Source organism: Triturus cristatus, chromosome 8, assembly GCF_964204655.1.
Source record: "Triturus cristatus chromosome 8, aTriCri1.1, whole genome shotgun sequence".
NCBI lineage: Eukaryota > Metazoa > Chordata > Amphibia > Caudata > Salamandridae > Triturus > Triturus cristatus.
In genome coordinates, this window is record NC_140591.1 from 419,568,355 (window position 1) to 419,594,475 (window position 26,121).

At 46.1% G+C, this 26,121-nt stretch overlaps 1 protein-coding gene across 1 annotated transcript in view; it reads left to right on the forward strand.

Annotated features, from left to right (window-relative positions):
- The window catches only part of LACC1 (laccase domain multifunctional purine nucleosidase 1), a 146,598-nt gene that overhangs the window by 57,842 nt on the left and 62,635 nt on the right, over positions 1–26,121 (forward strand). Inside the window, exon 4 of the mRNA XM_085621819.1 lies at positions 2,480–2,648. Within this exon, the coding sequence (XP_085477945.1) occupies positions 2,480–2,648 (169 nt within the window). The remainder of the gene's footprint in view (positions 1–2,479; positions 2,649–26,121) is intronic.

Genomic DNA, 26,121 nt, shown 5'->3' on the forward strand with positions numbered 1-26,121 from the left:
AACTCACAATCTTGCCATGCATTACTAATCACCTCATATTAATCACTCATGACATGTTCTATCACATTTATAACATCACTGCAACATCTGAGAATATATCATTGATGACAACTCTGTCCATGATCGAAGCACCGCATTAATTATTAACTGCTCCTGATGAGGAGCACGCAATATAGCCCTTCATTGCCTAATTGACATATATTTTGGATCATGGTAGTGTCTCAATTTGGGCCGGGGCACCACCAGCATGTTATTCAAGTTAGGCCTGGGCGGTGAACTCCACTCCGTTCGCAGACTTTGCCGAGTTTTCCACCCTCTGCGGAGCAACCGGGGCGGTTGCGGATGGTCGTGACCGCTCATGTTGAGAAACCATCCGTTCGTGTTGAGGAAGCTGTCACTCAAGTAGAAAGTCTCATAGAGTGGCAGAAAGAAGCAGCGCTCTCTTGCGCATGGTGCCATTGGCGGCACTAAAAATCAACGTGAACAGCGAGACCTAACGCACTTTGCTGCTTGAGGAACTGCGCGTAGCGTGGCAGAGGTTTTTGGTCACTTCATGCGGAACTCCGCTGAGGCCTAATTTAAGTGTTGTGGAGGGCTGCAGGAGGAGAGCTTCAGAATTAAACATCAAATATTAACCCTATGTTTTTTGGAGTCTTCATAACATGACCCCGGGAAAAGTTGATTTTTAAGCATTGCCAGAGCTGGAGTGTTTGCTCTTCAGCTTGGGAATGCAGGGATCCCTTGTGGTTGATTTAATGGCAGTATTATATGGTTTGAGGAGTATAAAAGAAAGACTCCAACACATGGTTAATGTTGTTTTGACAACAAATGCTTTATTAAATGTTTATTAGCTAACATTGCAATGATGTGCTGACTCCTTGTCAAACCCAATACTCTTGTCTTGTTTACTCTTGTCAACATTTGACAGTGCCAGTGGGCCTACCTTTCATATATTGATGTGATTTTAGACCCTGGAAAACACATTCTAATTTCACTGACAAAACCAAAGGTTAAAGAGGTGTTATAGTTAGGTTAAAATGTTTACTTACAACATAACATTTTAAATTTAAAAAAACACTGATATTCACTAGTTATAGTTAATTGGATTAACTGTAACTCTCCACATTTAACAGGGGTAAATGTACTGTTTTAACCATGCCATGTGAATTTTGGAGCATTACAGCCCACAATCTGCATGTTGTTCACCAAAATCTTAAAATAGATGATATTTATTACTCCCTATAAATAACTTACGTTGGGGTATCGTTAATTATCTGGTGCAATAAATAGTACCTATTACTTGACAAACTCAAAATCAGAGCCAAACTGTTTTTTTCTTTTTTTCTAATTAACTAGGATAACCTCTTTGGTCCAATTCATTAGCTGCTGATTAAACGTACTAGGCTACTAAATTCACTACTTGGCGGCAGGTGTCTGCCATTCTCCAATTCCTGAAGTAAACAAAAAACGAAGTGGTTGAATACTGGTAATAATTACTTGGCTCCGCAACCTTGTCCAGCATTTTTTTGCCCACCTTGCCACCTCTGATTAGACCTAGCTATGTGCAAATCAGTCTTGGTCCTGCTCCATTTAAAACAGTTCAGCCCGAAAAGTCAAGCCAGGTGAACTGGAATACTAGCAACCCTACACCGGTTTCGACTTGTTTTAGACTTTTCAGTCAAACGCAGCTTAGTTCTGGTAACACAGTGAGCACAGGACCCACATCCTCCATTTTCTGGTATGGATATCACCCTGTAGCTTCCTTATATTCATTTAGGTCTGTATAGTTAATCTATAAGCAATCTGTGCACTGTTGTGTGGGGGCCTTCCTGTGCCTACAAGGTTTTTAAAACAATCACCACTGCAGAAAATCAGTAGTGGAGTGCAGTTTTCCCAAAAACTGCTGTATAACTCCCAATAGGTTGCAACAAGGTCTTCACCCTCAAAAAGCCACATTGGTTTGCAAGGACCTGCCAATATGATGGCTTGTGAACATGGTATATGATATGTATTATTGGGCCAAAATCAGACATGAGTGGAATATCATTCCGTATGAATAGACTACTTTGGTGCAATGTACTATTCCCCTACTACAGTACCAGTACACCCCTTTGTACAATACACCAGTCATAAATCAGTGCATGTATGCAAGCAAATATGCAAGTCAGACACAAAAGCCACAAAACCACCAGCAGAACAAGTAGCAGATATTCCATATCTGCCAATCTCTAATGACCATATAGTTAAAATGACAGATCACTTGACTTGGTCTGAGTGTGTGCTGTATTAGATCTCATAGCTTATCCAACAGGGCTTTCTCTTTCCTATGTGTTAACTTTATGGCAAAAACATGGGTTTAATTAGTACAATCATGTAATGGACATTTCAGTTAGAGCCCAGAAACATAATATAAAGCAGCATTTTGTGTGACTATATGTTTTATTCTAACTCACACCATTTGTTTACTCTGAAAAGATAGGTTGATCATGCAAATGAAGTTTGGATTGTGGGAAAGCAGCCTGAACCTGACAGCTATGATGGTATAGTGACCAATAGCAAAGGTATCACTATAGCAGCACCTGGGGCAGACTGTATACCTCTGCTATTCTCTGATCCACAGAAAAAAGTGTGCGGTGCCGCTCATTCAGGTAAGAATGTTAAACTATTTTAATGACTAAATAGGACTGAATGGTAAAGTAAATCCAGTAGTGAAAAAGACCATACGTTGCTATTCGTAGGCCTTCCTTTGAATGTTGTCTGTTCAGGTAATATGCCAAAAGTCAAAAGTAAATAGTCCTACCAAGAAATCTTTTTAACATCAAGCTGAAAAATGTGTTTGATATTTTAGGCTCTGATGCAATTAAAGTGCCTTTAAATGTTGTTTTTTATATTGTCATATTTGCTGTGTGTTCAGAGACAGAGGTGACATTTCAGGCTATGTCTTCAGATGAATTGCTATTTACTCTTTTTACATGAGCGTGGTGTTTTTTTTCTAAGACTGCGAAGTGAACTATGTAACAATCTTTCTGGGGTAAAGGGAGTATGAAGGGAAAGGCTATAGGATGCTGTTTGTTTTCTAACAACAACATTTTAATACATGAAAATCAAGTGTACAAATATTTCAACATATATCAGCAGCTAGGAAGGAACAAATGAAGTGCTTTTTTTGGTTATTCAGAAGTGTGATGGAAACAAAGATTTAATATTATTCATTATTATTGACACAATTTAATGTTGCACACGAATCACCCCAGTAGGGGTATATCGGCGCTTGGTCAAATTCAAGCCTGTGTATGCGATCTAGAACAGTACTGTTTTTAAGGATTTCCTGCAATTGGAGTAGTTAGGACAGGTTCGAAGAGAAAAAGGCAGACTGTTGTAGGTTGATAGGAACAACCTAGAAACCAATCAAGACATTTTACCTGGCGATGCACAAATTATAAATATTATCTGAAATTCTATTTCCACAAACATTATTGTTTGTGTGTGATATACTTTTTGTTTTAGTAAATGTGGGTGGCTGCTCAAATTGGAAACCAGATTTATCATTGTATTGCATGGCCCATGCGTAACTCATGGTGTCTCAAGAGCAAAGCAATGCTAAAGTAAGATTTACCAAGCAACGCAAGGCCACCTTGTGTGACCCAGCTTGGTAAATCTGGAGGAACGCAGGCACCGCAAGTCGCTACCTTGCATTACTCTGTCCCGGGGAGGCATCCCATGGTTGGAGCGTGTCCACCCATGGACTTTGGTGAATTACCAGATTTACCAAGACTGGTAAACCTGGGAATGTGTCAAAATGCTACATCTTCCGGGGGGGGTGGGGCGCACAAGGTGAAATATATTTTTTCTGCCCATTGTTTCCTCTTTCTAAGTGTGCTGCACTTTACAGAACACTCAGAAAGAGAAATAGGTCTCAGAGGATTGTTATTGTACAGGAAGGTCTTCCTGCACAAGATACTATCCTGCAAGGGTGCCTGCAATGGCGCTAGGCAGCAGATTGCGCAGCAGCGCAGACACAGAGCAGGAATGCAACATACATTTGTATATATGGCAAATTCCTGTCCTCTACCTTTCATGCAGTGCAGCAAGTTGACTTACTGCATTTTACTGTGTCAAAGATTGATAAATCTGACCCTTAGTGGATGGAAAATGTGCTCTCTGTAAATGACAGTGAGCTGCTTTTCATGCGCTAGTTAAATATCTGCAACAGTATGCTCCAAAAGCACCAACAGCTACATGCCATACCATTTCCACTCTCCTGCTGAATGGGCATGACTCATTTGCTACAGTTGTCTGTGTGTCGCTTGGATTTAGATATAACATTGATGGCAGCACACCCCCCATTAAAAATTGTTCCGGCATCTCAGTTGGTCTCGATTACTTCTCATCCTAATCCTTACCCGTAAGGTGAGCTCTCACCTTGGAGGCATGCAGTTCACCCCTTCAAAAAAGGAAATATGAAATACTTCGCCTCCAGAGCAAGACAGTGTACACTCTTGTAACTTCTGCTAAAGTCAACACACTTTGACATTCAGACCTGTTCACAGCAGGGAATGCCCAGCATGCTGCTGATACCAGCCCCACTGTGGATAGCCTTGCAGGACCTGGTCGATTATTGAAACCAGCTCTTTTTTTTTATTTTTGTTTTTTAGTCGTCACAAAAATCATTTCTTTTGAAAGGTGTGGGGGTTTGGGGATTGATTTCTTCAATTTCCTGTAGCACCTTTTGGAGAATATTCTGGGTCTTACCGATTCCTGATGTCCTGTTGGTTTTCTTCTCTCCAGCGGATGCATAAGAACCCACACCCGAAGCAGCCTTTAGTTTCTTAGCAAGGCATACACACTTACCTGCTTCCTTCAGAGCAGCAGAGGATGACCCAAGACTCTTTCCTTCAGCTCTCCCAGCTGGCCATACGTCTTTGAATCTGGGATGTGAGCTACACTATCACCTATTCAAGTATCTTGCTCTTCACAAAATGGTGAATGTGCTTTTTGTTGTGGAGAAAAAGGCACTTTACATGTGGCGGACAGATTACTTGTTCTTTCAACCAATTTAAAGCTGCAAATCCCCTCTAAAATTGAATATATTTGTCAACCTTGACCGGAAGTTTGCAGACCAAAAAGGAAGTCCTGCCTTTCTTACCAGGCATGCTGAGCCCATGGTCTAACAATAGAGGCTGCGACTTACCTCAAAAAAGAAGAGTGAGCACACTCTGATTTCCCCTCCCCAACCAGATGTTCTCTGATGACACTTCCCATTTAAGAGGACATTTGTGTTCATTAAAAATGTTTTTTTTAAATTTTTAACTTACCTAAACATGTTGATATTCCAAACCTATTTTGCAGTATCGCAGACTCAACACACCTTAAATATATCACATAGCCTACTGCCGACTGAAAGGGACCCAACACAGTTCCCCATTGTTAGAAATTGGATTTCTGGTTGGCTAAGGCTTGCGCCAAAGCCAGGCAGAAACCACCACTCTAGTCAGGGCGAGGGAGTTACACGCCAAAGATAACCCCTGCTCACCCCCTTGGTAGCTTGGCACGAGCAGTCAGGCTTATCCTTGAGGCAATGTGTAAAGCGTTTGTGCAACACACACACAGCAACAACATACTAGGCATACCACAAAAGGAACTCCACACAAGGTTATATAAAAAATAGCCTTTGTATAATCATAAAACACATTAGAATAGTAATCACACAATATACACTGTGCCACCTGGCACTGGGCAATATTTACAGGGGATTATATACAAATGCCAGTGCCACTTGGGCCACTGTCAGAACCATCACTTAGTAAAGATAGTAAATGTAAACATATAATAACCATAGAACACAACCAGTAATTACTGGCAAACACTGTACTCAGCATCATCCTGTAACACAAACCATATTATGCACAGTATCACATTTAGGCGTGAAATACATTCTGCGCCAACCTCACCAGCATAAACACATTATGCAATCTTCTCAAAAGTCTAAACGCATTAGATCATACCCTCCTAAGCATAACTCACATTAGGGGTATACCTCACAGTAGGGAATAATCTCACTAGCATAAACCACAGTATGCAAATAACCTCCTACCTACACCATATTTAGAGGCATATATCACAGTATAGAATAACTCAAACATAAACACAGTATGCACAACCTCATAATCATAAAACCACATTAGAGGCATAAAACAGGGTTTGTAAATTATAGTAGATAAATCATATTTCCTAGCACCACATAAATCACACTAGGGCCTGGCGCCCTACAAACCTAACAGTCCCCCTGGCCAACTGGTCTTCTCAAAGGGGATCAAATGCCCTGAGTCAAAAATATCAGGGTGTGCTACAAATGCAGCAGGATCCATGTGCGCAATTGCGCTGGGGCAGAGGAGTGTATCTCACTCCTATCTCTCACAATGCCCCCAGAGGAATGATGGCCTAAACATGGCAGCTGGCACTAAGTTCTGTGCAGCTGTGAAGGAAAGGAAGGCTTGGGCACCCAATGTGCCCTCTGACCAAATAGGCAGAAAAGTTGTAGCTGCCCGCTACGGCGGCGCAACTGAGAAATGACCACAGAGGCCCTGCTCTGGGGCTCTCGAATTAACTCTGCCCAAAACCTTGCAGCTGCCCACTGTCAGGCGGGGCAGCTGAGATTGCTCAACCACACGCACGGGTCCCTCTGGGCCCTCTACAACCAAATCAAGAAGCCACAATGCACGTAAATATAGATTCACTTAAAAAGCACTAAAAGCACTCAAAAGCGTGTGAAACGAATTTAGTTCGAGGCCGGGGTCTACGTGACCCGGTGATGCACAATGTACCTGAAGTTTAAAGGAGCACGGCACGTAGCTTTGTGAGGAAGCCACGATGATGACAGGCGGACACGCAGTGGCCACAGCCCCCAGCTGCAGCGGTCCACGGCGTGCACTCACGATGATCCTGAGACGGTGATTAAAGGCGGGCACTCAGCGGCACAGCTCCTCAGCTGCAGCGGCCCACCGTATCGATAGCGATGAAACTCGTAGCACAGACAGATGCGGGCTCTCAGCGGCAATAGCTCCTCAGCTGCAGCGGGCCGCGATAGCGATTATTCTCGTAGCGTAGGTAAATGCAGGCTCTCAGCGGCAACAGCTCCTCAGCTGCGGCGGCCCACAATAGCAATAGCGATTATTCTCGTAGCACAGGCAAATGCGGGCTCTCAGCGGCAACAGCTCCTCAGCTGCGTCGGGCCACAAAAGCAATAGCGATGATTCTCGTAGCACAGGCAAATGCGGGCTCTCAGCAGCAACAGCTCCTCAGTTGCGGCAGCCCACAATAGCGATGATTCTCGTAGCACAGGCAAATGCGGTCTCTCAGCGGCAACAGCTCCTCAGTTGCAGCGGCCCACAATAGCGATAGCGATGATTTTCATAGCACAGGCAAATGCAGGGTCTCAGCCGCAACAGCTCCTAGGCTGTGGCGGCCCACAATAGTGATAATGATGGTTCTCGTAGCACAGGCAAATGCGGGCTCTCACCGGCATCAGCTCCTCAGCTGCAGCGGCACACAATAGCGATAGCGATAATTCTACTAGCACGGACAAATGTGGGCTCTCAGCGGCAACAGCTCCTCAGCTGCAGCGGCCCACAATAGCGGTAGCGAGGATTCTCAGCCCGCGTTCCCCGCAGTAGACCCAGAGGCTCTGGAATTCTCGACAGAAGCCTTACCTGCGAGTAGAATCTCCCTCAATAGGAATTAGGACGGCTGATGGATGAAGTCTAATGTCCCTGTGACTTCAGCAGGAGGCAAGCTAAAATCAGGCCCTTGGGTAGTTGCTTCAGCAAGATGTATAGAAGTTTCAAAGTCCTTTCCCTCTAGTTACACGGACAGAGGTTCGTCTTGACATCCAGAAGTAACACACAGTCCTGGAAGAATCAAGGCAAAGCAGAAGGGTCCCAAAAAGTCCTCAGAGATGAAGGGGTAATGCAGGGGCCAGAGAGGCAAGCCCTCATGGCAGCTCCCCCCCAACCCCCCCCCCCCAAGCCCCAGCAGCAGCACGCCCCGGCAGGAATCAGGAACCAAGTCTCAACAACCTCATAGGGTCACAGCCCCTATACTTACACCCAGAATTCCTTTGTTCTCAAAAGTCACAAGTCACTGAACCCAGCCAGAACCGGGTTGGTGTGGTCCTGGAGCACTTTGTTTACAAGGCGGCATCCTGCCTTTCAGGAAGAGGGGGTCTGCCATCAGACGCACAGTGGGAGGTGGAGCCATCATTCACCTTGCCAGGCACAGCCCTGCTCAGATCAAAGGGTCACCCCTACCCATACTCCAACTGCAGATCTCTCTGTTCAATCCAGGTCGGGCTCAGCCTGCCCTGTCCCTCCAAAACCAGACAGCCAATACACATAACAGCAGAGCACACTGGAAGACTTAGGCAAGAAAATACCTGCTTCCTAAAAGTGGTATTTTCAAACACAGGATATAAAAATAATCCTCACTATAAGATGTACTCTAATATTCTGAGCTCAGGCATACTAAATTCGAGTTTCCAAACATGTTCCTTTGGTCAGCTAGGATTATAGGACATACCAATTCATACAGTCTTTTTTGCAATAGGGAGAATTTGCGCTGTGGCACTGAAGGGCAGTGGCACAGTGCCCAGAGCATCTAACACCTGGTCACAAAAAAGGCAAAAAGTTTAGGGGTGAACATGCCAAAAAGGGCCAAGTCCAACCCCCATGTTTTCTAGTCCACCGTCTCATTATCGAGGCTCTTGACTGACAACCATCAAAATTGTACCTCTAGTACATAGGCTCCATAGCAGGACCGCAGACTATAAAACTCATAGACCCATGATGGGTGCCCTTCTAAAGCCTTGGGCTTTAGCACTTGGGCGTTCCACCCACTTTAGCCTAGAAATCTGGGTGTGCTCACCCTGTCCTCTTAGGTAGCCTTTCAAATGATTTTTTAGGACATGTGGCACAGGGCCCTGTAATGACAGCTGCAAGGAGATCGCCATAACCCTGCATGCTACCAACCCATATCCCTTTTAGATTCCTTGGTCAAGGTGGTAGGTCTTATCATATTGAACAGTCTACAAGAATGGTCCGAAGACAAAGGTATTATAACAGACCTACAATATGGCTTCAGACAGGGTCTGGGTGCGGTTGAACAGGGCTTAAACCTAAACATTCTCCTAGGAAAGTATACTTTGGCCAAACAGGGTAGGCTATATTTGGCCTTTGTCGAACTTACTGCAGCTTTTGACTGCGTAATTCATGAGAAACTTTGGAAAATCCTAGAAGATATGGGTGTAGAAACCCCTCTTATATTGTTTCTCAGGCAGCTCTATAACGATGCTAAGTCAAGGGTAAGACATAGGATTGCTGGGGAGTGTACAGACAGTTTTAAAATTAGTAAGAGGGTCAGGCAAGGTTGTGTCCAGGCTCCCTTTCTTTTTACACTGTATTCAAAAGAATTAGGCCACGTGTTGGCAAATCAGTGCCAGGACCTCCTACAGATAGACAGGTGTTCAATTCCTGTACTACTATATGCGGATGACGCTCGGTCTCAGGCTTACTCTGTCCCCAGTAGCTCCGCTCCTCCTGCTCCGCCGCTGAGCCTACAGCCTCTCCTGTGAGGTGTTCTAGGCCGCTGCCTGCTGGTTCCTCCTGGTTCCTCAGTGCCCCGTTCCTGTCTCTGTCTGACTGCATCGCCTCAGTGGGTCAACTGTATCCTTAATTATTGGTCCTGTTGCTAGTATTGTTTCACTGTTTAATTGTATTGCTCTGATTGATTTGTGTTATTTACTGTTTTTGCTCTGTTCTCCAATGCTGTGCCCGGTCCGCATTTCCCCTCTTTCCCACTGCTGCTGCCCCTGCGGCCCCTCCCCCCTGTCCACGCCCGTTTTCCCACCTCCCAACTGCTCGTTCTTCTCCTACCCTACTTATTGGCGGACGATACGGGGGAACGCGAGTAAGGCCTATGACCCTCGGTCTCAGGCTTACTCTGTCCCCAGCAGCTCCTCTCCTCCTGCTCCACCGCTGAGCCTACAGCCCCTCCTGTGAGGTGTTCTAGGCCGCTGCCTGCTGGTTCCTCCTGGTTCCTCAGTGCCCTGTTCCTGCCTCTGCCTGACTGCATCGCCTCGGTGGGTCAGCTGTATCCTTAATTATCGGTACTGTTGCTAGTATTGTTTCACTGTTTAATTGTATTGCTCTGCTTGATTTGTGTTATTTACTGTTTTTGCTCTGTTCTCTAATTCTGTGCCTGCTCCGCTTTTCCACTCCTTCCTGCCGCTGCTGCCCCTGCGGCCCATTCCCCTGTCCATGCACGTTTTCCCACCTCCCAACCGCTCGTCCCTCCCTTACCCTACTTATGGCGACCGCTGCGTGGTCATGCGCAGTGGGTGCACCGCTGGCATGCCAAAGGCAAGCCCATCTGCGCCCGTCCGCGTCCCAACCATGGTTAGCGCCAGGAGCCCTGGATCTCTGACCAGCCAACGCTACAACACTACCACCCTCCTCGCACTCAACCCCGTAAAACTCAGAGACTGCCAACAGGCCTCTGCTAACACGACCCACAGCCAGTTCTCCTGCCTCCACTGCCGCCAGACCTGCACCACCACCCCGGCCTCCAACACCTCCAAAGCCAGAACCGGCGACACCCTAAGATGCATCCTCTTCAATGTGCGCTCCGTACTCAAACACGCCATGGAAATATGTAACCTACTCGACTCTCTCTCGCCCAACATTGCCTTCTTCTCGGAGACCTGGACTAAAGCCTCCTCCGCCCCCGACAGCAACACCGCCATCCCGGACGGATACGAGATCCAGAGGAAGGAGCGCCTCAACCACCCGGAAGGGGCCCTCGCCTTCGCCCACAAGAGCACCCTCCGCCTCACCACCTCCAGTGAAACCTTCCCCTCCGCCGAACACCTGCACTTCCAGATCCAGACCAGCACCAATGCCACACTCCAGGGAACACTCGTCTATAGACCCCTTGGCCCCCGGACACCCTCCGCCACCGCCATCACCGACTTCATCGCCCCAATGAACTACATACTCATTGGAGACCTGAACTTCCACCTCGACAACCCCAGCGACCCCAACTCCACCATCCTTTGTGACAACCTCGCCAATATCGGACATAAACAACTCATCAACACACCGACCCACAGAGCAGGACATGCCCTCGACCCCATCTTTGCTGCAGGAAACAGCGTTCCCTTCAGCCACACAATGCAACCGCCATGGACCGACCACCGCTGCGTACATTTCACCATTGACAAACCCAAGGCACCCAAACCAGCCCCACGCCCTCCATGAAGGAACTGGAGCGAGGTTACCGATGAAGAACTTAACTCCACCCTCACCCGAGACATCCACACCTGGGCATCCGACACCAACGTTGCAGCCAGAGGGCTTCACACTTGGATCTCCAACTGCGCAGATGAGCTCGCCCGCTACGCAACCCCAACAAACAGCGCCCCAGGACAGCTGCCTGGTTCACTACCAATCTCCAAGAAGCCAGGCGCACCTGCAGATGCCTAGAGAAGAACTGGAGAAACACCAAGACAACCAAAAACTACTCTACCTACAAGGACGCCATGATGGACTGCCACAACCAAATCAGTACCACCAAGAGGAACTTTATCCACAACAAAATCCTCGCCAAATCCACCAACTCCAAGGAACTCTTCAGTGTCATCCAGGAATGCTCAGACGTGAGTCCCTTGCTCACTTTGCCACTGGATTCAAGCAAGCCTGGCTGAAGACGGCTGAAATGCCAGAAACCGGTCCTAGGAAGCTTGATTCTGGTCCAGGGAAAACATGGCTTGGCAGTTCAGGCTGGACTGTTCCCAAGAGGCACAGGGTCAGACTGATTTGCATATGGCCATGTCTGAACTGGGGTGGCAGAGTGGGCTAAAGAACGGTGATGGATTAAACCCAGATCAGTTGACTGGGGGTGAGTGCTTGCAATGTTCAACACTCCGTCCATCATTTCCTTTGGTTTTTGCTTTGTTCGCCATAAGTTGGCAGGGTATGCTCAGACGTGAGTCCCTTGCTCACTTTGCCACTGGATTCAAGCAAGCCTGGCTGAAGACGGCTGAAATGCCAGAAACCGGTCCTAGGAAGCTTGATTCTGGTCCAGGGAAAACATGGCTTGGCAGTTCAGGCTGGACTGTTCCCAAGAGGCACAGGGTCAGACTGATTTGCATATGGCCATGTCTGAACTGGGGTGGCAGAGTGGGCTAAAGAACGGTGATGGATTAAACCCAGATCAGTTGACTGGGGGTGAGTGCTTGCAATGTTCAACACTCCGTCCATCATTTCCTTTGGTTTTTGCTTCATCCAGGAATTCACCAAACCACGCAGCAAAGCCACAGACATCACCCCTTTCCAAGACCTCTGCGCCAAACTTGGAACCTACTTCCACCTCAAGATCAAAAACCTCTACGACAACTTCGTCGACCATCCACCAGAAATCCCAGCCAGCCCCCGCCTTCAGAGACACCAGCCAGCCCACCATCTCCAACTGGACACCAATCACGACTGAAGACACCGCCTCGACTATGAAAGGCATCCACTCAGGGGGGCCCCCACCTTTCCCTCCCCACATCTACCACAAAGCAGCGGCCGCCATCGCACCCGCACTACAACGCATCATCAACACCACCTTCAAAACAGGCTCATTCCCAGACGACTGGAAGTGCGCAGAAGTCAGGCCCCTGCTCAAGAAGCTCACAGCTGACCCCACCGAACTTAAGAACTACCGGCCCATCTCGCTCCTCCCCTTTGCAGCCAAAGTTGCAGAGAAAACAGTCAACAGGGAACTGACACGATTCATCGAGGAGAACGCCATCCTAGACCCGTCCCAATCCAGATTCGGAAGTAACCACAGCACCGACACTGCCCTACTTGCCGCCACAGACGACATCCGCACCCTCCTGGACCAAGGCCACTCTGCAGCCCTCATCCTACTCGACCTATCAGCGGCCTACGACACCGTCTCCCTCGGCACACTAGTCGCCAGACTACACAACGCCGGCATGCAAGGAACAGCCTTGGACTGGATTTGATCATTCTTCACAAGAAGAAGCCAAAGGATCAGACTGCCACCCTTCCTACTGATCCCACGAAAATCACCTGTGGAGTCCCACAGGGTTCATCACTGAGCTAGACCCTCTTCAACATCTACATGGCCCCCCTCGCAGCCATCGTCCGACAACACGGCCTCAACATTGTATTTTACGCCGACAACACCCAGCTCATCCTCTCCCTCGCCAAAGACCACACCTCCGCCAAACTCAACCCCCAGAAAGGAATGCAAGACGTCACAGTCTGAATGACCAACAGCTGCCTGAAACTCAACGCCTAGAAGACAGAAGTCCTCATCCTCAGAACCACCCCTTCAGCATGGGACAACACCTGGTGGCCGACCGCCCTCAGAAGCCCACCTACCCCCTCTGACCACGCTAAAAACCTCGGCATCGTACTTGACTCATCACTCACCATGAACCAACAGGTCAGCGCCGTCACCTCCAGCTGCTTCAACACCCTCAGCATGCTCCGCAAGACCTTCAAATGGATCCTACCTCAGTCAAGGAAGACAGTCACCCACACACTCATCACCAGCAGACTGGACTATGGAAACGTACTCTGGCATCAACAAGTCCCTACTCCGCAAACTCCAAACAATACAGAACACCACCGCCAGACTCGTCCTCGGCATCCCCAGGCACGAACACATCAGCCAACACCTATGAAGCCTCCACTGGCTCCCTGTGGAGAAAAGAGTAACCTTCAAAATCCTCACTCATGCCTACAAATGCCTACACAACAAAGGACCCAAATACTTCAACGACAGAATGAACTTCCACGCACCCAAAAGAAACCTCCGATCTTCCAACCTCGCACTGGCCGAAACACTGCGCATCTACAGAGCCAGAGCAGGCGGAAGATCCTTCTCTCACATTGCAGCCAAGACCTGGAACAAGCTACTGGCAGACATCCAACGCGTCCCCTCCCTGAACACCTTAAGAAAGACCATCAAGACCTGGCTCTTCGGCTAAACAGATCTGCGGACCACCCCCTCAGCGCCTTGAGACTCTCACGGGTGAATAGTGCGCTTACAATACCCCTGATTGATTGATTGATGTCACAAACACAATTGGGACTACAAAGGGTTGTTTCTTGCTTTTCAATTTGTATGCACAATCTGGGGCTTAGGGTGAACACCACTAAAACATACATAATGAAATGTGAGCACAACAGCTCAAAATGCCTGGATACCATTAATGATAACAACAAGATAGAATTTACTAAAAGACTTTCTTATCTCGGTATCCTATTTGACCATGGAGGGAGCTGGTCCCAGGCTGTACAAGCTAGAAAACTATTATTTATGAAAGCACTGCTTCCCTGGCCAATTTTGCGAGAAAACTGGGGAGTTGACCGGTAGTAGAGTTATTACATATTTACAAAGCAAAATGTGTATCCACTGCCATGTATGAGGCTAGCATTTGGGGATATGAAGACCCTCAGCCCCTACAATTAGTCGAGAATGCCTTCCTCAGATATTTATTGTCAGTCCCTAGCAGTCCATCAACTTATATATGCCATGTGGAACTAGGGATACCGTATATTTCTGATCCTATAAAAACTCAACCCATTCTACTGTGGCATAGAGTATGGACTAATCCCAAAACTAGCCTCAACCAGGATATCATACAGGACATCTTAAAATTACTTCGGGCAACATGCATCCCATGGCTAAAATATATCAAAACTTTTATGACAGACCTTGGGTACCCGGAATACTTTGAAGATCCTAGCACCTTAACTCTAGTCTTTAGATATAACTTAAATAAAAAGTGTTCAATGCTCCATGAAACTAATAGATTTCCTACAGAAAATTTAAAGACTACAGTGCAGGTGAACCAGCTGACGTTAACCACTTATAGTATGCAACCCTATTTGAAAACCATGTTAGGAGGGTATGATAGGATGCTTTTAACCCGTTTCAGACTGGGGGTCTTTCATATGCTAACCAGCTTTCCTAATATGAATGACTGGTCGAAGATTCTGCATTCAAGCCCATATGACGATATGTCCCAGCAAACAACCATGCATGTTCTTTTATTCTGCTAATTATACACTGGACCTAGACAGCATTGGATTTTACCAATATTAAGGGTGCTTGGTTATAGACGATGTTGGCCAGTGTTCCTAGTGTTACACCTCCTAGAGAACATAAACTTTACAAGGTCCATAGCTCGCTATTTGAAAAAGCGTATTACAATTTAGGAAATCGATTTGTATATGACTTTCTGATTGCACATTCTTAACCAGATTATTTTTAAATGATACTGTCTTGATGATTTATATCGATTTTAACATAGGTCAGCTTAACAGTTATGTGTTTTTCATGTGTGCTTTTATAATTTTATTGTAAAATTTAATAAAGCTTATTTTAATTAAATTGAATTGAAAGCTACAAGGAAAATGTTTCTCTTGCAGCCAGCTAATGGGAGCCTATTGGCCCGGATTCTCAGTTCTGAGTCTGCAAACCCAAAATGTCATCAGTGATGTCATCAGTGATGTCACTGACCATGTCATAAGTGATGTAATATGTAAGGTCATAAGCAGTGCATTGTGGGAGCACGAGTTATAGTTAGCCCAGCTAAATATAACTGCAGAGTTTCTCTGGTTTTGTAAGAATGTAATGTCACCCTAACTATAACGTTGCTGTAACCTTTGGTTTTTTTCAGTGAATTGCTAAGGTTTTTTAAAAATTTATTTCTAACTATAACGTCCCTCTAACCTTTTGGTTTGTCTGTGAACTTCTATGTTTTTTTTAATTCTGTTTCCTAACTATAACGTCACTGTAACATTTAGATTTTTTTGTAAATTTCTAAGGTTTTTTAAATTCTATTTCCCAATTATAACGTCCATGTAACCTATGCTTTTTTAATCACATTTTTAAGGTTTTTAAATTCTATTTTCTATCTAAATTGGCTCTATAATGTGTATTTCTATAACCTTGTAATTTCTTTCTTGGATTAATAAGCATAGTTTTTTTCTTAAAATGTTTTATATTTGTGATGACATTGTGTTACCCGTTGTGACACCATGAAAGTCACATGGTTGTGAGGAAGTCTTAAACATATATATAGACAGATTTTTATTAATAGCAGACACTAGTTGTTTGGTAATGTAGAGTTTATATTTGAGTTTGTGTGATGGTTTTATGCAAAAAAAACCTCTTCAATGTGGTGTTTTATAATGCATAAGCTTTTTCAAAGGTGGACAGACCCAATGTAGTGTGGTACGGTCAAAATGAAGCAATGTTTGGGAACCCACCAAGTGGGTTAAAAGGCCCCTCACACACCAACCTGGTTGGTGTCATGCTTCATCATTGGGGCCCCAACCGGGTGGCCGAATGCCTCCCGGTTGTGCTGCGACGCCTGACTACAGCGGAGCTGGTGTAGTGCAAAAATGTGATGTGGTGATAATTAAAAAATACCGCTGAGAATCCTTGCCATTAGAAGATTTATTATTGGCGGCTCAGGGTATTGATTAAAAAGATATGTGATGCAACTAAATGGAGAAATAATTATCTGTTAGTTGGCTATGTGGTGGGTCTACATGTTTCAGCTCACGAATAAAAGTAGTAAGGAGCTTTCGTCAGGACCAGTGTGAAGTGAGTGGCAAAAGGTGATGTGCCACGTGGTGAAAAAAATTAAAAATATAAGTTACCTACACACTCGCTAAGGTGTGTGGAACGCGGTGTCAACACAATAGCGGACACTGCGGCGCAAACCTGTGGGAGAAAACAAGACAGCACACAATACACATAAGAAATCAACATTGGTGCCCTGGATGGCAGGCAACATACAAATAGATTTAAGGTGCTGTGAATAATCAAACCTGTCTTCAATGAACGTACCGTAGGTGACACACATACATATGAGGTGTATCATGCTGCTATACGAAAAGGCGGAGGCAAGACCATTAGGAATGCTAGGTAGAACGCAAAGCGCTATGTGAACTAAGGGTGCCAAGTGGTTGGTATGGCGGCACTACAAAGGACTACTGGTGAATTTCACACGAATAGCGCCAAGTGATTATACTGGCAATGGTTGCGAAACCTCTGCATGAGGTGTGTATAAAGTGAGAGGCCCAATATGCGCTGGTGGGAAGGGGCTGAATATAGCCTCCATGCGCTAGAGGTGAGTGATGGGCACAGGCTCAATAAAAGAAACACAATGCGCGAAACAGCAGGGGGAGGGAAAGGGAAAAGGATAATTACACTATGGCTGAGTGAAGGCGCTGTGCAGGAAGCGGGAGGGGGGCGCTTCTTACAACAGTTCTGTAGGCAAAAGAAATAACAAGATTAGAAAGCGAGGTAGGCAGGAAAGTGACGGAGTCCTGCTAGAGCGAGTGTGAGACACCTTACTTGGTTGAGAAGCTACCATCGCCTTGCACCTACTGTGGCCTCCCGAAGTCCCGGATGCTGACGGACCCCGGGGGAGAGGAAAATAAATAGGGAGGAGCGCCATTGTATACGTGCGTCCTTGCTGGCAAGCTAGGGCGTTACCGAGTGAACCACGCATGCGTGTGAGTATAGCGTGAGGCTAGCGCGCATGCCCGTAAGGTCGCCAGCGGTAAGGGGCGCCTGCTCAGTGGAGCAGTCGGAGTCCCGCGAGCATGCATGAAAGAAATAAGTCGCGGATGGTGTGAATAGAACCCAGGAATATTGGGAACAGCAGAAAGGGCGACCAAGTAACACAAAAGCAATGTGCCCACACAGGAGTGAGAGCCTGGTTGGGAATGGGACAAGGCAATTCTATAAAGTGCCCGGGAATGGTGGCGCGGGGGGGGAAACATGGGCATCAGCGGCCAGCTGTGTAGTAGGAGCCAGGGCCTGTGCAAAAGTAGAAATGTCAGGTGGCCGGATAAGCCGGAACGGGAACGAACCATGGGGAAGCCTATGATGTCAGTACGAGCTACAGATTAAGGCATAATAGAGTGGTATCAGGTTGTCAGGACTTCCTCAGGCAGTTCCAAGGGATATTATCGTTCAAACCAGTGATGTGGCTCGAAAGACGATATATCCATCTTTGTTCCTGTTCCAGGAGGCGAGTCTGGATGTTGGGAATGTTGTTGTCCAGGGCTTCAAGTATGACCCATCTCATGTCGTTGGTCGTGTGGCCTTTTTCCAAGAAGTGGTTTGTCATTTTTGTGGTGTTTTTCTTGCAGCGTATGGTGCTGCGATGCTCACAGATTCGGGTTTTGACTTTGCGGGTGGTCATACCAATGTAGATCAGATTGCACGGACATATGATCCGGTATACAACATTCTCTGTGTTGCAGTTGGTGTGTTTTCGTAACTCCCATATCTTCCCAGGTTCCAAATTCAGATATTTGGTTGTCTCTGTGATATGGCATATGCTGCAGTTACCGCAAGGGTAGTGCCCCTTGATGTTGGGGAGGCCCCAGGCGTTAAGCACCGTGTTGGAAAGTCTGACGGGGACCCCTGGTCGAGTAGACACTATGGTGTCCTTGATGGATCTGGCTCTTTTAGTTGAAAGAAGGGGAGGTTCCCATTTCAGGTGGCCTGTGTTGAGGATTTTCCAGTTCTTTTTAATGATCTGCGCAACCTTGTTGGACACTGTGTTGTAAGTGGTGACACATGTGAGTGGAGGGGGGGTGGGTTCTTTTGGGTACGTTGTCAGTAGACCATCTCGGTTTTGATTTCTGGCCCTCTTACTTGCGGTCTTGGTTATGTGTCTCGGGTAGCCGCGTTGGTGTAGTTTCTGGCAGAGGTCTTGGGCTTGTATTTTGTAGTCTTTGGGGTCACTGCAGTTTCTGCGAAGTCGCAAAAATTGGCCATACGGGAGGTTTTCACGGAGGGCCCGTGGGTGGAAGCTGGAAAAGTGAAGGAGGGAGTTACGTGCAGTAGGTTTGAAATGTGTTTTGCTCATGAGTCCTCCTGCAACTGCATGGATGTCGAGATCTAGAAAGGTGGTATGATATCTGTCAAAACTGTGTGTGAAACGTAAGTTAGGGTCACATGTGTTTAGCCAGTCACAGAAGGCGATGAGTGATTCGCTTGATCCTTCCCAGATGAGGAGGATGTCATTAATGTAGCGCTTGTAGAACTTAATATGTGGGATACGTGGCTGATTGTTGCTGAGCAGATGTTTGGTCTCGAAGCTGAAAACATACAGGCCCGCTATGCTGGGAGCGAAAACGCTCCCCATTGATGTACCATACTTCTGTAGGTAGAGCTTACCCTCATATTCGAAGTAATTCTCTTTGAGTGCGAGGGTGGCGCACTTCAGTACAAATGAGGGAGGCGTGTGGTATTGCCAATCAGTCTCATTGAGGGCCTCTTCTAGAACGCGTAGGGTGTCATCTTGGGGGAGGCTGGTGTACAGACTTTCCACATCCAGCGATACCAAAAAAGAGCTGTCGGGGTCATAGTGAATGTTAGCTAAGAGTCCTAGCAGGTCTTTAGTATCTTTGAGATACGTGCTTGTGGACTGGACCAGGGGTTGTAAGAAGTGGTCACAGAAGCGTGAGAGGGGTTCCAAAAGGGACCCAATGCCTGAAACGATCGGGCGACCTGGGGGGGGAAACCTGTTCTTATGGATTTTGGGAACAGTATAAAAGTATGGTATTTTCCCTTGGGTGGTGGTGAGGAATTTGGCCTCACTTTTTGAAATGTGCCCACTCTGTTCAGCTTCTCCTACTAGGGTTTGGATGTTCGCTTTGAGTGAGATGCTGGGATCATGAGTGAGCAGTTCGTAGTTCTTAGTGTCATTGAGTAGGCGCTGACACTCGTGGTGGTAGTCCTCTCTGTTGAGGATTACTGTGCCACAAGGTTGCGCAGATCATTAAAAAGAACTGGAAAATCCTCAACACAGGCCACCTGAAATGGGAACCTCCCCTTCTTTCAACTAAAAGAGCCAGATCCATCAAGGACACCATAGTGTCTACTAGACCAGGGGTCCCCGTCAGACTTTCCAACACGGTGCTTAACGCCTGGGGCCTCCCCAACATCAAGGGGCACTACCCTTGCGGTAACTGCAGCGTATGCCATATCACAGAGACAACCAAATATCTGAATTTGGAACCTGGGAAGATATGGGAGTTACGAAAACACACCAACTGCAACACAGAGAATGTTGTATACCGGATCATATGTCCGTGCAATCTGATCTACATTGGTATGACCACCCGCAAAGTCAAAACCCGAATCTGTGAGCATCGCAGCACCATACGCTGCAAGAAAAACACCACAAAAATGACAAACCACTTCTTGGAAAAAGGCCACACGACCAACGACATGAGATGGGTCATACTTGAAGCCCTGGACAACAACATTCCCAACATCCAGACTCGCCTCCTGGAACAGGAACAAAGATGGATATATCGTCTTTCGAGCCACATCACTGGTTTGAACGATAATATCCCTTGGAACTGCCTGAGGAAGTCCTGACAACCTGATACCACTCTATTATGCCTTAATCTGTAGCTCGTACTGACATCATAGGCTTCCCCATGGTTCGTTCCCGTTCCGGCTTATCCGGCCACCTGACATTTCTACTTTTGCACAGGCCCTGGCTCCTACTACACAGCTGGCCGCTGATGCACATGTTTCCCCCCCCGCGCCACCATTCCCGGGCACTTTATAGAATTGCCTTGTCCCATTCCCAACCAGGCTCTCACTCCTGTGTGGGCACATTGCTTTTGTGTTACTTGGTCGCCCTTTGTTCTGTTCCCAATATTCCTGGGTTCTATTCACACCATCCGCGACTTATTTCTTTCACGCATGCTCGCGGGACTCCGACTGCTCCACTGAGCAGGCGCCCCTTACCGCTGGCGACCTTACGCGCATGCGCGCTAGCCTCACGCTATACTCACACGCATGCGTGGTTCACTCGGTAACGCCCTAGCTTGCCAGCAAGGACGCACGTATACAATGGCGCTCCTCCCTATTTATTTTCCTCTCCCCCGGGGTCCGTCAGCATCCGGGACTTCGGGAGGCCACAGTAGGTGCAAGGCGATGGTAGCTTCTCAACCAAGTAAGGTGTCTCACACTCGCTCTAGCAGGACTCCGTCACTTTCCTTCCTACCTCGCTTTCTAATCTTGTTATTTCTTTTGCCTACAGAACTGTTGTAAGAAGCGCCCCCCTCCCGCTTCCTGCACAGCGCCTTCACTCAGCCATAGTGTAATTATCCTTTTCCCTTTCCCTCCCCCTGCTGTTTCGCGCATTGTGTTTCTTTTATTGAGCCTGTGCCCATCACTCACCTCTAGCGCATGGAGGCTATATTCAGCCCCTTCCCACCAGCGCATATTGGGCCTCTCACTTTATACACACCTCATGCAGAGGTTTCGCAACCATTGCCAGTATAATCACTTGGCGCTATTCGTGTGAAATTCACCAGTAGTCCTTTGTAGTGCCGCAATACCAACCTCTTGGCACCCTTAGTTCACATAGCGCTTTGCGTTCTACCTAGCATTCCTAATGGTCTTGCCTCCGCCTTTTCGTATAGCAGCATGATACACCTCATATGTATGTGTGTCACCTACGGTACGTTCATTGAAGACAGGTTTGATTATTCACAGCACCTTAAATCTATTTGTATGTTGCCTGCCATCCAGGGCACCAATGTTGATTTCTTATGTGTATTGTGTGCTGTCTTGTTTTCTCCCACAGGTTTGCGCCGCAGTGTCCGCTATTGTGTTGACACCGCGTTCCACACACCTTAGCGAGTGTGTAGGTAACTTATATTTTTAATTTTTTTCACCACGTGGCACATCACCTTTTGCCACTCACTTCACACTGGTCCTGACGAAAGCTCCTTACTACTTTTATTCGTGAGCTGAAACATGTAGACCCACCACATAGCCAACTAACAGATAATTATTTCTCCATTTAGTTGCATCACATATCTTTTTAATCAATACCCTGAGCCGCCAATAATAAATCTTCTAATGGCAAGGATTCTCAGCGGTATTTTTTAATTATCACCACATCACATTTTTGCACTACACCAGCTCCGCTGTAGTCAGGCGTCGCAGCACAACCGGGAGGCATTCGGCCACCCGGTTGGGGCCCCAATGATGAAGCATGACACCAACCAGGTTGGTGTGTGAGGGGCCTTTTAACCCACTTGGTGGGTTCCCAAACATTGCTTCATTTTGACCGTACCACACTACATTGGGTCTGTCCACCTTTGAAAAAGCTTATCTAAATCCAGGGGATACGGACACAACCCCCCTAGTTTTCCCTAGCTCTCCCATTGTTCTTTACAGTGTTTTATAATGCAACCTACTTTTATTCACTTGCATAATACCTTCATCCAATAAAATGTTGAGCTTTTTTCAAACCACCAGCACACATTCATTTTCACTGTCTTTCATAGTACCAACTGTGATATTCAGCTGCAGACCTGTTCTGTGTGCTACTTTTCCTTCCTATAAAATAATTAGTGTGTGGATTGTTTGCCACAGCTGTCTATTGGGCTAAAGAGGTTGCAAAAAACAAATATATTGACAGAGACATGGGTTTGCTAAATGTGGAGATTAGTTGGTTTGGCCAGAGAGGATTAAAGTTTCATCAGCTGCTATCTTTGGTTTAAACCATTTTGGATTTCCAAACTCCTCACCTTATGATTGTGCACTGTGGTGGCAATTGCCTAGGCACATTGACTGGCGTAGGGCTGGAAATTCTTATGAAGGAAACCTTTGCAGAACTGATCTTGCTTTTCCCTCACTCTGTTTTAGTGTCCTCCAATATATGCCAAAGACAGAAATGGAAGTGGTCAAATCAATTCGTCCGCAGATTGACAAAGCCAGGAAACATGGTAATAAAACTGTTTCTGCTTTCCTCAGAGGCCATAACATCTATCTATCTACAACAACAATCTGCGTTTTGACATGCATGGACTATAGAGAGGTGATGGAATTCACTTTACAAAGGAAGAGAACAGGGTGTTTCTGGGCAACCTGAAACTTTGCATACAGTCTTATATGTAGCTGACTTATACACACTCTCAACACAATCACAAAACAAAAGTAGACATTCAACGACCACCAATACATTCCAAAATGTTAACTTAAATTATTACCAACTAATACACACATTGCTAACTTAAAGAACATGTTTTTACACACATTTTTGAAGTGACTTTTTTGTAAACTGTGTTTGAACCCTACTTCCTGTTTCGCGACTACGCAGAGTGTTGCGATGACTCCAGAACCGCATCAATCGCGACTTTTTTATGGGGTGCAAAACACATATATGCACACATTTTCAGCATTTAAGACACTAGGGGATTATTCCAGTCCTGTTTAAAGTAATATTTTTGTAGGGAGTTTGTATAAAAATAACCATTTAAACAGATTTCCTGTTTTCGGTGTAACGTCGGCTGTCCTGATAATATCGGTAGCTGCTATTGCCGTGAATACATCACGAAATGACGAAAAAAATGCAGACATTTAATAGCCACCACCACATTCAAAACTAATAACTGCTAAGTGGATTATAACCAACAGACTAGACACATTACTATTTAAATAACTGTATAATAGCATGTACAACTTCCTTAATATCTCTATTGGACAGTTCAAAACTTTATCAGCGTAATCTATAACTGCATGTATCACTGTATCAGTAAGTGTCTCATTCACTGTATAACTATTGCACTGAATCTGTAACATGGTACATCAGTCTATCATTGCTTCTGTAACATACTGTGTGTCTGTCTCAGTGCATCTATGAGTGGATGCATCAGTGTCTCAATGGGTCTGTGATTCGTTGCATGACTCTCAATCAAACTGTGAGTAGGTGCATGAGTGCCTTTGTGCACTTAAAATTAAGTATATAACTGTCGGACTGGATCTGTGACTGGATACATGAGTGTCTAAGTGAGTGTATAAGTGGGTCAGTGAGTAGGTGCATGAGTATCTGAGTGGGTCTTTGACTAAGTACAGAGTCTCTCAGTGGATCTATGACTGGGAGCGTGAGTGCCTCAGTGGTTCTGTGAGTGGGTCCATGGATCTCTGAGTGGGACTGCGCGTGCATGCTTGAGTCTCTGAGTGTATAAGAGACTGGGTGAATATGTCTCTGAGTGGGTCTGTGAGAGGTTGTGTGAGTAACTGCATGGGTATGTGAGTGTCTGAATGGGTCTGTGAGTGGGGTAATGAGTGTCTGAGTAACTCTGTGAGTGGGTGTATGAGGGTCCTAATGCATCTGTGAGTGAGAGCATAAGTATCTGAAGGGGTGAGTGAATGGGAGAATGCATGAGTGTCTGAGTGGGTATGTGACTGTGAGGGTGAGTGTCTGGATGGGACTGTGAGTGGGTGAGTGGTGCATGAGCCTTGGGTGGGTGAGGGAGTGGGTGTGTGTTTAACTGAGTGAATTTTTGAGTGGGTGTGTGACTTTCTGAGTATATCAGTGAGTGACTGAGTCCATAAGACTCTTAGATAGTCTATGACTGAGTGTGTGAGAGTGAATGTATGGGTGTGTCAGTGGGTGTATGAGTTTTTGAGTGGATCTGTAAGTGGGTGCATGAGTGCCTCTTTGGGTCTGTAAGTGCATACATGAGTGGTTCTGTAAGTGGGTGCATGAGTCTCTTAGTAGGTCTGTGCATGACTCTCTGAGTGAGTCTGTAAGTGGGTGCATGAGCATCTGAGTGGGTCTGTTAGTGGGTGCACGAGTGCCCAGGTGGTTCTGTGAGTGTGTGTCAGAGTCTGTATGAAACTGTATGCATGAGTATATGACTGAGTCTCTAAGAAGGTGTACAAGTCTCTGAGTGGATCTGTACATGTGTGCCTCACTCTCCAAGTGAGTCTGTAGGTGAATGCATAAGTGCCTGAATGGGTATATGAGTGAGTAGATGAGTATCTGAGTGGTTACGTGACTGGATGTATAAGTATGTGAGTGGGGATTTGAATGGGTGTATAAGTGTCTGAGTGAGTTTGTGAGTGCGTACATGAGTCTGTGACACTGACCGGCGAGTGTGTACAAATATGTATTTTTATATTTTCACCAGTATTCGCGATGATGTTGCGATATTCGCAATGTCCCCGTGACGGAGGTCGCAATGTCGTCGTGAATATCGTGCCTATAAAAAAAAATCTATTTTAGACACATAACTTGTGTCTTTAACACACCTATTTCTCAAACATGGGGTCAGAGTATCTCCACCCTGACCACTTAGGTTACCTTTCACACGATTTTTCACCTCAAATTTTCAGGAACCGTTTCTGATAAAAGGGCGGCTGCAACTTTCTGTTCAGGTTGCGTACAGCCAATCATAGCATTCCCGTTATGTGCGCATCCTCGATTAATCGCGAAACCACCACGAAATATCCGAGGCCAGAGATAAATCTTTAATTTTTGGCTTAAATTTCTCAAAAACTACTGGATGGATTTGCACCAAATAAGACTAGCATCTGCAATGCAATAGGTCTCGCATTTACACAAGTTTGAGCTATTGGCATTGTATAGACAATGCCCTTTATTTATGTTTTAAATACCAAAACATAAATAAAAGGCATTGTCATTTATAATACCAATAGCTTGAACTCGCGTAAATTCAAGACCTATTGCATTGCAGATGCTTGCTTTGGTATAGCATACACTTATTTTCTAAATTATCACTTCACTGCGAACAATAAAAAATCAGCCAAAAACATTGTAGTTTACAACGCCAATAGCTCTAATTTTCACAAATGCAAGACCGAATGCATTGCAAATGCTCATTTTGCAGTGTTATACAGCGCATACTCGACCCGAAGGTATAAGCACGAGTTACATCACACAAGGACGCATTAATAGTTTGTAGGCATGGGAATATGGAGCCATTTGCCCAGAATCAATGAACGTTGAGCAGGCGCCGAGAATCGAGGTAGAGACAAGGGGAGGGCAGACAGGGGAAGAAGGCACGGACAATGTGAGGGAGGGCAGGTGGTGGGGAGAAGGCACGGCCAATGGGAGGGAGGGGATAAAGAAGGTACGACAATGAGAGGAGGGGTAAAGAAGACACTAAAGCATGTCGTGCCTGCAGTACGAGGACCTCATGAAAGAAAATAGTGCTCACAGTCTAAATAACACGTACC